This window comes from Neoarius graeffei, chromosome 26, assembly GCF_027579695.1.
Source record: "Neoarius graeffei isolate fNeoGra1 chromosome 26, fNeoGra1.pri, whole genome shotgun sequence".
Taxonomy (NCBI): Eukaryota; Metazoa; Chordata; class Actinopteri; order Siluriformes; family Ariidae; genus Neoarius; species Neoarius graeffei.
Window position 1 is genome coordinate 56574107 of NC_083594.1, and position 13102 is coordinate 56587208.

The window sequence follows — 13102 nt, forward strand, 5'->3', positions numbered from 1 at the left end:
GAAATTGAAGACAACACTCAAGACATGTCTCTCTTTGAGGTCATCGCAGACCTCATTCACTGCTCTGCCTCCAAAAGAGTAAGCATTAAGGACATGAGTAGACGTGAATGCCAAATTAACATAGTCAACTCAATAAAACATATGAGAGATCCAAAGAGAACAACTATTAGTGTCCAAGAGGCACTAGGTAAGCTATTCCTGTTACACTTCCAGGATACTGATCTAGAGATCAGATCCCTCCACGGAGAGGTTGACAGGCTGACCACCAGCAACGCCGAGCTGGCAGCCGATGTCAATGATTTACATAGGGAGCATGAGCTTTTGAAAGACTCCCTTGATGATTGCGCCAAAAGGCTAGAGAAAGCCGAAAAGGCCGCCAAAAGGGCTGCCAAGGAGCAGACCCCCCAACAAGGGCGTGTGGGGCGTGACAGACCCCCAACAATGTGCCGAAGCTCAGAACGTGAAGCGACGTCCGAACCGGACACCGTGGATTACCTGGTCGAGAACCAGACATCCCGCCAAACTCCATCAACTCGCTACTCGACTCCGTCATTTAGCCAAGATGGAGCCATCCTGCGCTCATCCCGAGCCCAGGCCCGTAGCACACCCAGGTCAGTGCGCTACAGTATCCCTGATCCATCCTCGGATGAATCAGACTACGCATCTCGTGCGAAACGGGAGCGATTCCAGAGTAGCTCAGACAGTGAGTACTCAGGAGAGCGAAGGAGGCTGCACAAGGACATGCACATAGCCCTCCGCATACGGCAAATTGACCTACTTGCCCAAGATTTCGAGTGATTCGACCCCAACAATAAAAGAACAAATGTAAATGATTATTTGCGAGAAATTGACCGATGCCTGATGGACCTGCCGAACGCCACAATGCGAGAAAAACTTAAGCTAATCTGGAAGACCTCCAGTAGCAGCGTTCGTGCCTTTTTAGAGACTCTACCCCCAAACATTCGCGATAGTTACTCGAAACTTCGCAATTACATGAGGAAAGAATATGCGCCGTACACGGATGAAAGCTCTGCAACATTGTGTGCATTACAAATCAAACAAAAACGGTCTGAGGTGCCTCGTGAATATTATAGACGGCTACGTACTACCTATTTCCAGGGTAGTAGCACACCAGGCTTGGAAGAAGATAGAGGCTTCAAATCCCTCTTCTTACATAACCTCCACCCAAGCATGCGGACGCAAGTCACACTGACATGTTGACGAGGTAGCTACTCGATGAGGGAAATTAGGCAACTAGCCCAAATGACCTGGGAGACCATCGTCAAAACCGCAAATGGAAACGATGATGAACCCAGAGTCCTTAGTTTCCAGGGTGAGGACAAGCCCCTGCTAACCTTAGAAGGAGGTGAAGCTCCAAAAGGGAGACCCACCTGGAGAAACTACGGTCCAAACCGCCCCTTGCCGAGCCATCACCAGGGTGAGTGGGAGAATCGGCAAGGTAAGGCCAGGAGAGACCGATGGCAAGGCCATAGTGACCATGGCAACCGTTCATCAGATGAGAATGGTCATAAGGAACAAAACGGTTGGCAGCAAGATCGTCATCCCCGCTCTGGCCGGAAATGGCAGGAGCACTCCAACCGTAGCTCTCCACATAGGGGTAGAGGTGACCGAGACAGTGACTCAGCCCAACCTGGTGAGTTCCGCTTAGAGCTGGACTCTTTGAAAGCCCAGTTGGCTGAGATTAAAGAACTGTTACAACAGAGGTCAGACCCCTCAACAAATAAGATAAAAGAGCCCAAGAAAAATGACAAAAGCTACCCGCTGGCATGACTAGGCCAGGAACCACGGGTATATCTCGTGAAAGGGGGAGGAGATCCCTCTGAAACAGCAGGCGAGGGTCAGGATGTAGAGGCCCCCCCGGTGGTGAAGGCAAACCCACAAAACGCACCTCTCACGTGCACTAAAGTCTTCACCACCATCTCTCAGACACGGCTCTCACAAGGTGACCCAATCCCAACCAAACCCTGCAACATAAACTTAGTCAGCTTCACACAAATCACGACCCCGCCATCGTTGAAACCCACAAAACATGCACAAACCCGTTGCGACGAGATTAGTGTGAACACTGACCAACCAAGCGCCACGCGAGACCAAATTTCCAATGAACTTCAGTTCATGTCTTTGCACACCGAGTCTGGTGTCGAAACACCCGACATCGTGATTCCCCCTAGTGGCCACAATTCTTTGAAAAACCTCCCTCTATCCATCGACTCGCCTACAGGCACCCATTTCCCTGCTGGTGTAATGGCTGCGCTGTGGAACATGTTAGGCGTCGAGGCGAAATTCCATATCGCGTACCACCCTCAATTCTCTGGTCAGGTTGAACGAGCCATTCAAACCATTGTGAGCATGCTGCGAAAGTATGTCACAAACCATGGTAAAGATTGGGATGTGAAACTTCCCTTGGTGCTAAGGGCCATTCGGTCCACCCCTCATTGCGCCACTGAAGTCAAACCCTTTGGGATGATGGCTGGGCGAGAGATGGTTCTCCTCCTGCATCTCTTGTACAGACCAGAGGACATGAACATCGCAATTGCATATGCCGCACATCAATATGTCGCCAACCTACAACGCCACCTACAGTCGACCTTTACAGGTGCCCAAAAGAATCTTGATTCGAGCGTAAAAGGACAAAAGGCCTACTATGCCCGAATCTCAGAGAAGTTCCTACCACCCTGGTCGAGACCTTTGGATCGTGAGAAAACCGTTCCCCGTCGCGTATTGCATTAGGACATCCAGACCTAATCAAACGCTCTCATATCGATGGGTTCATAATAATCGAATCAAAACCTTTTGAACAGTCCTCACTCCAAAAGGGGGGTGGACGATAGCTAGGCCCATCCTGTCCACCTAGCTTGTACGCATCACTCACCCATAAGCGTACACTAACATTCCCGGTCAGACTTATCAACCCAATAAAGTAATAACCCTTCTGTATAATATGGCAGATAAAATACTAAAATCCACTATTATTACTAGTGTGTATTCATCGCAAATACACCTGGCTTATAGTCTTGGCAGTGCTATCCTCATTTTTGTGAATCCACAAGACTTAGAGATGTGCACCTTCACTAAAGACATCCACTGGGTCTGCCCAGGCAACCCATACATAACACTACACGCCAAGCTGGATAAGATGGTCTGCGTCCCTGACAGCTTTAGCCGCAGTAGCGCATGCTTTCTGGCCAGACCACCCACTGCCAACACCTTTCTAGAAGATTAGGTTTACCAACACAAACACTAATACTTCTGTTCTTCCTTCCTTCATTTCTTCTCTTTTCTTATTTTTTATGCATAGGAAATGAAGTATACATGTTCAATGTTTAATTTTTTTATAGATGTGATTGTGACCTAGTTAGCTAGAGTAATTATATGCCCAAAATGCCCATAGCCTGAGTATATGCCCAAAATGCCTCTGCCTCCAACTGTCTTACTGGAACTCATGAGTTTACACAGTTTTCACAGGACACCATGGACTGTGCAGAGCAAGGCTACCTCAAGGACTACGGACATGTGGACTGTACGGTACTGTGCTCTCAGTGCTACGACTCCATCATACCCCTGAGACCAAAAGGGGGATTGTAGGTACAATACACAGTCCGTTTAAGAACTACAACAGTCCCTTTAAGGACTACAACTCCCATCACCAGCTTCCATGTTGACCTGCGTCACGCGGGATCACCAATGTCACGTCTACCATGAAGGCATAAGTAACGGAACACGTTTCCGCTTCCTCCTCTTTCCGTCTGGACTCCAAGCTGTCTGGATACAAAGAGGATTCGCTCCACGAGCAAACCCAAAATAAGACGTCTTTTCTTCTCTTTCTTGCAAGATCCACGATTCAGCGTGATTTCTTTGTTTACCTTTGGCCACGGTAAAAATCCAAAAATCGCGCGATCTAACTCAAATGAGTTACAACCGGTTTTTATTTCTATTATCAAGTACATACCAAACTGCCGCCAAGCAGTTAATTTAAAAGTTAGGAGCGACCGAAATTCCTCCTAATTATAATTCTGTGCACATTGTTTGATCAGAGACTTTCTTTTCATCACGAGCGACCACGCGTCAGACCAAGAAATACTCTGCTTCACGGAAGGCTTCACAACGGTGAAACTCCAAAGTCTCGGAACATCTCTTCATAATTTTGCTAAAGGCAAGATACTGAGTAAGACTGGCATTTGGGCAGATAAACCTAGTCTTAGGAATTAGCTTTTATTGAACTAGTGTGAATTTAAACTCAGGAACGTTTTAATTGTTACACTGTAGACACGCAGCGTGTTGAATTGATTTATTTTGTTTTAATCTCTCAATTGTTTAATAGATAGGCTGTGCATGCTTCTCTATCTTTTCTAACACCTTAATTCCATTCTTATACATATCTTGACCTCATCAAGATTTCAGTGGATTTAGTAGTGTTATGAGCTAGCATTCCTTTGTCTTAGCTTAGCCACACGAGGCTAATCTAGGCCTACACAAACACGTGGCCACTCACAAACACACCTTAGCTAGCAATCCATGCTAACTCCTTTGTTCTCCTCAAATCCCACGTGGTGATCCCTACACCACGTGGACACACACGAACATACCTAGCTAGCATCCCACGCTAGCCTTCTGCTCAGGCCATAGGGCCTTTCACACACACAAGCATACATTAGTAACACGTGGCCACCACTCACAAACACACATTAGTTAGCAACAGAGCTAATCCTTTGTTCTACTTAGATAACACCCCTTTGTCTTAGCTAGCAACCAAGCTAGGCCTCCACCACGTGGACACACACACCCACACAAAAACACACACACACCATATCATATTTGTATATAATGATTCCAACTTATTATCCATTTTTATCTGTTATAATAAATTCCATTATTATTGAAACTGTCTTTATTTGTGTTCCAATATTTCTGAAGTTGCCCAATCTCCAAAGAATTCTAAAGGTGCATATAAGTTATGTAATATGGTAAGTGATCATAATAATTTGGAATACCATAATTTAGCTGTTTGGTAATTTATTATTAAGCACCAAAATTAATGGTATTAATTAATGAGACTGATTAATGAGACTGATTCCATGAGTGATTTAATGATAATATGAGACTGATTCAATGAAAATGATTCACTGAAAACGATTCAAATGAGACTGATTCAATTTTAATTATTAACCTTCAGATTTAATGAGATTGATCACTCAATTACCCAAATGCACCTACACAAGCTATGCTAACTAGCCACATGATCGAATATAACTTCAACTTCACAGCTTTATCTCTTTCTCTCTCTTAGACACACACACATTCATATAAACATTTTGAGGTTAGCAGGTTGTGAAATAACTCCATTCAGATGTCACCCTGAAGAAAACAGTTCCATGTATACATTCATCTGATGAACTGAATTATGGGATAGCTTTCTCTGAGAAGGACACACACACACACACACACTCGTTCAGATTTTTATCTTCGCGATGAGCAGCAGTGTGTTTAATACAGCGACTAGTCCGATAATCGCTAATCTACATGGCCAAGCATCCGCGTCAACTCTCGGCTCTGCTAATCTAAGACACGCGACACTAAACTGAGCTAACACCTTCACATTTGCATAATTAGCAATAAAGCTCAGAGAGAGACTCACCTTCCAGAAAAATATTACAAAATGTTTTATATAAAAATATTCAGAATTAAATGACACAAAAAGGCAGATATTACCTTCAGCAAACTGTGTGTGTGTGTGTGTGTGTGTGTGTGAGAGAGAGAGATTCAGTTATGGGTATTATGACTGACTTTACTGATTAAATTATTTTTACAATAAACTCACTTAAGTTAATTACAATTTAATTAATTTGATTCATCACTTAGAACTTTTTAAATCCTGTGAATATTGAACATTATTAAATAGTTAATAAACATTAATGAACACAGAAAACAAATAAAAATAAATAAAAACTCAATGGATTTAATCCTGTTTCCACATCCACAAAACTCCTTCATTCATTTAAATGAGTTTTTCTGAAAGAATCAATTCATCTGTGATTCTTTCATCGCAGTCTGGTTCAGCTCTATGTATGTGTTCAGTACATGTCTCTGTAGATTTCCTGCAGTAGAGGATGCAGTGAGGTCTCGGACTCTGTTTTTTTGATCATCTGGACGAGCTGCGCGTTCTCAGTGACGAGCTGTCGCAGGTCTGCGAGTTTCTGCAGCAGTTTGGGGAAAATGTAGGCAGCGTCGGGGTGTGTGTGCTGCAGGTGCTGATCTAACGCCTGCAGAATCTTATCCTGAATCTCCTCCACCTGCTTCACGTTCATCAGTCCGGGACGATCTACACACACACACACACACACACACACACACACACACACACACACACAGCATGTCAAATGGCATGGCTTAGTTACAACATCTAAGAGCAGGAGGATCTACTGCACCCTCACGAATTAAGGATTAATAAACTATTTAACCTGCAACTAAGCCAACAACCGAATCAAAGACAACGATCTCCAGAAATTGCACACTCCTCAATTGGACGGAGAGACACAGCCCCGCCCAGGGGGCCAGGACGGAGAGATGTGGGCCCTGACAAGGGAACCAGGAGGAAAAGACATGGGCCCGCCCAAGGGGGCCAGGGTGGAGAGACGTGCCCCCCCCGAGGGGATCACAAAGGAAAGCCGCAGGACACCCCCCCCGAGGGAACCACGAAGGAAAGCCGCAGGTCCCCCCCCCCAGAAGGGACCACAATGGAAAGCCGCAGGGCCCCCCCCTCAGAGGGGACCACAATGGAAAGCCGCAGGGCCCCCCCCCCCCTCAGAGGGGACCACAATGGAAAGCCGCAGGGCCCCCCCCCCCTCAGAGGGGACCACAATGGAAAGATGCAGGCCCCCCCCAGAGGGGACCACAATGGAAAGACGCAGCGCCCCCCCGGGAACCAGGACAGAGAGACACAGGCCCCCCCAGGGGACAGAGATGCAGACCCTGATGAGGGAACCAGGATGGAAAGACATGGGGTCCAACCGAGGGGGCCAGGGCGGAGAAACGTGACCCCCCCCCAAGGGGACCAGGAAGGAAAGATGCAGGCCACCCCCGAGGGGACCAGGGCAGAGAGACGCGGGCCCCGATGAGGGAACCATGATGGAAAGATGCAGCCCCCCCCAGAGGGGACTACGATGGAAAGACGCAGGACCCCCCCCCCCCCAAAATACCATAATTTATGATAATGTAGGTAGGACATAGCCATATTTAAAATGGGCACAGATTAAGTACACACCCCTCAGTGCAGAGATGACACCACTGTGTAAAATGAATAGCACTCTGAAACGCAAGTTTTATATGTAACCCTGACTAACACTCTTCCCTACACAGGGCAATGTGATGTCATAATGTCATATCATAACGTACCTCCACACAGGATGATGGCAGCAACGAACAGCGCAAGGTCACTATCGTCCAGCTCCAGCGCGTTAAACTTGAGAGCAAATTCAAACTTCGGCTCCATGATTTCGCTGAAAGGCTTCCTGAGACTGCGCAGGAACTCACGGGTGACAAAGCCCCGCCCATTTGCCACCAACAACCCATCCTTATTCATTAGAGATGGGAGCATGGCGAAGATGGCTTCGTGCACACCGTACTTCAACAGTGTCACCTACGGAACACATGGAGAACTACTTTATACTTTCTCCAGAAAGCTGCCCTAACTTCAGTACCATAATGATGTAGTGTGTGTGTGTGTGTGTGTGTGTACCTGGTCATTAAGGTACAGGTCAATGAATCCCGGGATGCACTTGGAGAACTCGGTGATTTGCCGTACGGTCTCCACGGTGCTGCACTGACAGCGGTAGAAGACGTGTACTCCGATCTCTTTCTGCACTCGTCCACTCAGAACCCCGCTGTCCCACACCACCCCACTCTCTGCACGCCACAGAGAACCCAGGTCATAGATCACAAACTGTAGCAGAGAACACACACACACACACACACACACACAGAGAATGAAGACAAGGAAACTAAACACACTTTGAGTATACAGTTCACATCAACAGGGTGTGTGTGTGTGTACAGGGTTGGAGGTGGTTCTTCCTGTCAGGATGCTGCGTGCTTTCCTCTTGGTCATGTTCAGGTGTTTCAGATACGCAGTGTTCACTTTTTTAGCCAGAGACTTCAGGCTGGAGCTGCTCACTGCCCGAGTGTCTGATAACATCCTCTCCACCAACTTCCTCTTCTCCACCTCAGGCATGCGGCCATACCGAATCGCTAACACACACACACACACACACACACACAGTTATGAATGTATTTAATGTTTATAAACTGTTATAAAGATGAGTAAATGGTTTTGGAATGGTTATAAATCGTTATCAGTTATAAAAACCAATAAAAGGTTTTGAGTAGTGGTGAATGGTTGTGTGTAATTCTGCACACTTATAAAGTGTGGTGTTGATAATAAACAGTGGTGTTATAGGTGTGTAATCCTCACCGTCGTGGCTCATACCGAACATCACACACTTCTGGAAACGGCAGTACTGACACTTGTTGCGGTTTTTCTTGTGGATCTTACAGCTGCGTTCACATTTCTCATACTCGAGTTTCATCCTCACCGTACGGCGGAAAAAACCCTGCAAAGGAGAATACTCGGGGTCACACTCGGGGTCAGTGTATTGACGGTGATGATGATGACAATGAAGACAACACTCTTACCTTACACCCTTCGCAGGCGTGCACTCCATAATGAAATCCTGAGGCTTGATCTCCACAAATCCGACACTCCACATTAACAACCTTCACTTCATCACAACCCAACAGGAGCTGCTCTGACAACGGTGTGTGAGACACATCTACACACACACACACACACACACACACACACACACACACACACACTTAACACACCGATTTCATTCTCATGAATGTGTTGGAGTGTGTTTTATAATTAAAGACTGGAGACCACTAATCTGGAAGGTTCCATACCCCCCCCCACACACACAGACTCCAGTTTCACTGTTCTAACATTCACACTGCTAAAGGAAGGCCAACTGCGATAAAATGCGCAGAGGAAGTGTCCGAGTTCAAACCACACACACAGCAGGACGGGGACTGTGAGACACTCAGGAAACCACAGCAGGTAGGACAGAGTTCACAAGGCGTGAAATTAGAGAGAGAGAGAGAGAGAGAGAGAGAGAGAGAGTGTATGAACTACCACCTACTGACACAAGACCCAGATCACAAAATCAACACTGTAAATTAAAAACAGAACACAGAGAGTACACAACAGAACTAACCAACAATTCTTCCCACCACCCCACTACCTCACCACCCTAACACCCCCTCACCCCGCTACCCCACCACCCCCCCTCCCACACCGCTCTCTCTCTTGCCCCCACTCTCTCAGTACTACCCCACCCGTCTGACCCACCTGTAGATGGAGCAGTATTCTGGAACTCAGTTGTGCTGCCCCTGCTGTCCTCAGGTTCCACTTCCTCTGCTGCATCTTCTTCCTCACAGCCCCACCCCCAGCCTGGTCTCTCTTCAAACCCTGCCTCCACACCCAGTTTCACCTCCATATTCAAATTTGCAGCTGCACTTAGCTCTGACAGCACCTTCTCAAAGCCCTCCTCCTCTGGACCCACCCTGGGGGAGGCGTGGCTTCTGCAAGGGGAGGAAGTTCTGCCCACCTCCACTGACTTCCTGTTTGTCATTGCTAAAATGGCCGACTCAATGCCTTCCATGGAAGAATGTCCTCGATGTCCACATGACCAGGACAAACCTGCAGGATGGGAAATCAGTTTCAGACAGTGTGATTGTGAACACTGACACTTCCTGTTCAGTATGCTATGTTATGGTGAAGTCTGGAGCCCAGACTCACAGCTGTGTTTATGAATGTGGCTTAGTACACACTTCATCTCTGCCTGGACAGGGTGCCTCATGAGGGTCACAACTGAGACACACACACTGGGGATGAGGTTCTGGAGGTTCTGTGTGTTTAACTTTACAGTGTACTGGACTCTAATTGACTCTCAGAATCATTCTTTCACCTTGTGTGCAAATGCAGACGGAAGGGTTGAGTTTACAGCTGTACCTGCACTGAAGAACCGGATTATGAGCACGAACCAGAAACAAGAGTCAAGACAGAGAGAAAAGCAGAAGAACCGTGTGAAATTTACAAACATAAAAAATCCCAACTCATTCCAGAGCAGTGAAGTGAATCACTAACAGGGACGCAATCACTGACTTCCACAGAACCACTGTTTCATCACTTCACTGTAACCACATCACAATACCGCTGAAACTGAGCAGAGGTTTAATCACACACACACACACACACACGCACACACACACACACACACACACAGGGTTAGTGAACTGCAGAGAAGAAAAAACAAGAACACACAAACATATCAAAGTTCACAGTGAACTGAACTGTTTTTCTTTACCAGGAATCTGTTTGGATTGTATTTCACAAAGCAGATTACATTTGATCACACACACACACACACACACACAAGAATTTAAAGGGAATAAATCTCAGTAATTAACTGAATGGTTTTAACATTTCTGGACTGATCCAGAGAGGAAACAGAGGCAGGACAAGGTGGTGATGATGGGGTGAGGATGAGGACTGCAGTGAGGATGAAGAGGACAGAACAGAGGGATGAGACCCAAAGCTCTGGGTGAAACCTGACAGGATGAGATGAAGCGTCAAAAGAGACTGGACACTGCTGGATGGGATTTCAGTGTGGAACAGAAGAAAGAGATTTCAGTTCAGTGGAGATGTGAGTTGAGCTCAGATTCACTCTGTGGCTGATTTTCTTCTCTAGATTACAATAAAATTAATTTCAATAAAACAACTTCAGCAACAGGGGGGTTGCAGGCGAGCTGGATCCTATCCCAGCTGACTACAGGCGAAAGGCGGGGTACACCCTGGACAAGTCGCCAGGTCATCACAGGGCTGACACATAGACACAGACAACCATTCACACCTACGCTCAATTTAGAGTCACCAGTTAACCTAACCTGCATGTCTTTGGACTGTGGGGGAAACCGGAGCACCCGGAGGAAACCCACGCGGACACGGGGAGAACATGCAAACTCCGCACAGAAAGGCCCTCGCCGGCCCCGGGGCTCGAACCCAGGACCTTCTTGCAATAGTGACAGTACTAACCACTACACCACCGTGCCGCCCCAGCTGACATTAAACTCAAAATTCATCAAAGAAATAAAGAAACGAGTGAATAAACCTGACACTTGTTGCTGCTGAGGCTTTCTCCCTTTCCTTTGTGTTCACATGTTAAATACACGTTAAAAGAATAAACCAATAAACTCGCTGTGTTTCTGAGCTGCTGCTGCTGCTGCTGCTTACCTGCAGTGCATCAGGAGGGTGTGTGTTTCTGTCCCATCATCTCTCTCTCTCTCTCTCCTCCTTGTTTGTTAAACTTTGTGTCTCCGCTTTTGTTTTAATGATCGCCGTCACTGAAGAAAAGAAAAGAAAATCCCCAGCGGAAAATGTAAATAACTAACCTAAAGCGCCTCCGCTCCCCGGTCTCAGCAGCAGACTGAAGTTCTGCTCTTCTTCTCTGCAGCTCAAACTCTCATCACAACTCTGTCACGCGACAAGCTGCAGGCTGCTGTGACGTCACCGGAAGCGCATAGCGTGGAGTGGTGTCGTCATCTTTATTGGTCTGATGAGCATATAAACATAAATAAACATCAACATAAATTCCTGAGGATTATATGAGAATAATGTTTGTAGAATATTTTGTGTTGATTGTGCTCATATTCATGCCAAATTCAGAGTTGAGTTTAAAATTCTCCCAGGTCTGATACCCAGGTCTGATACCCAGGTCTGATACCCAGGTCTGATACCCAGTCTGTTCTGGAGGAGGAACTCATCTGTGTGCTGAATTGTTCATGAAACAGAATCAGAGGAACCATGAGTGCGTGATAAAGTGACTCCGAGCCCCACCGCCAGGGGGAGCAGGTCACTCAGTTACAAACAGCCCCCGGGCAGATTGAGCAGCTCCCGGACCCGGCGCCATGGGGGGGCGAAAGGGGGCGTCGCCCCCTCGTGGCTACAGCCCCGCCCCCTCAACGGAGACTCAGATCACTTAATTGTTTTCTTATGAAAATATAATGTATTATAGACGTATTAATAATTTGCATTTTCAAATACGAAATATTAAGTGGTTGCGCATTGCACAAAAATACATTTCACATAAATCACTAGTAAAACTGGCACGGTAGAACAAATCTGATTGGTTGTTATGATTCTTACGTTGCAATCGTAGAATTCAACTGTATTAAGGTAGGATTATTTCAAAAAGCCTGAATTTAATATTAACCCTGTTTAGACATATGTATCAATCCTAACTACTGGGGATAGTTATTGTGTGTGTGTGTGTGTGTGTGTGAAATGCTGACACAGCCGCGCACACACAGACCTGTGATAAGGACAGGGGGCGGGGTCGCGCGGGCGGGCGGGGGTTTTACATGCACACTTACAAGTGCACTGTCTCTGCAATATCCTGCAATATGCAGTCAGTTTGCGGGAGTAGTCTTTCCCCCTCCGAATTAAACCAATTCAATCACAATATTGTGAATCCATTTTCTTTCTTTGTAGGCTAAGTTTATCTCCGTTTATGTTGGTGTATGTGTTCATATATGGTCCGCTTTGTGCGCAAATAGCGTAAGAATATGTGTCGTTGACGTCACCCTGGCCCATGCAGCGGGGGGGAAATTCATCACTTCAGAGTGTTTAGTCCCTACACGCCTAAACTGGGGTCACGGATTAAGTGGTTAGCGTTGACTCGGTGCGAGTCAGGAAGGCTATTACTGGTGCAGCCGCGGGGTCTGTTGATTTTTTTAAATTATGATTTTGGCTGCCGGTGGTGTAGTGGTTAGCGCTGTCGCCTCACAGCAAGAAGGTCCGGGTTCGAGCCCCGGGGCCGGCGAGGGCCTTTCTGTGTGGAGTTTGCATGTTCTCCCCGTGTCCGCGTGGGTTTCCTCCGGGTGCTCCGGTTTCCCCCACAGTCCAAAGACATGCAGGTTAGGTTAACTGGTGACTCTAAATTGAGCGTAGGTGTGAATGTGAGTGTGA

At 46.7% G+C, this 13102-nt stretch overlaps 1 protein-coding gene across 4 annotated transcripts; it reads right to left on the reverse strand.

The window, feature by feature from the left end:
- Positions 1–5169: 5169 nt before the first annotated feature.
- On the reverse strand, positions 5170–11692 carry pparda (peroxisome proliferator-activated receptor delta a). Of its 4 annotated transcripts, none has more exons than XM_060910429.1 (8): positions 11527–11692; positions 9425–9775; positions 8710–8846; positions 8489–8627; positions 8072–8265; positions 7757–7960; positions 7414–7657; positions 5170–6340 (listed from the first exon to the last, which is right to left on the reverse strand). In XM_060910429.1, the coding sequence occupies exons 2-8, from the start codon at positions 9735–9737 to the stop codon at positions 6093–6095; spliced, it is 1479 nt and encodes a 492-aa protein (XP_060766412.1). In that variant the 5' UTR covers positions 9738–9775; positions 11527–11692; the 3' UTR covers positions 5170–6092. The 4 variants fall into 4 exon arrangements, with proteins under 4 accessions (XP_060766412.1, XP_060766411.1, XP_060766410.1 ...); XM_060910428.1 differs by having other exon boundaries at positions 11369–11692; XM_060910427.1 differs by lacking the exon at positions 11527–11692 and adding an exon at positions 9875–9948.
- Between the last annotated feature and the right edge of the window lie 1410 nt (positions 11693–13102).

Bases quoted from the DNA above. Each gene is read 5' to 3' on its own strand.
- pparda (XM_060910427.1), bottom strand. From the start codon at position 9,935: ATGAGGCACCCTGTCCAGGCAGAGATGAAGTGTGTACTAAGCCACATT. The intron at 7,961-8,071 runs GTACACACACAC...TCTCTGCTACAG, and splicing joins GAAGAACCACCTCCAACCCT to TTTGTGATCTATGACCTGGG. The intron at 7,658-7,756 runs GTACACACACAC...TGTGTTCCGTAG, and splicing joins ACCTGTACCTTAATGACCAG to GTGACACTGTTGAAGTACGG.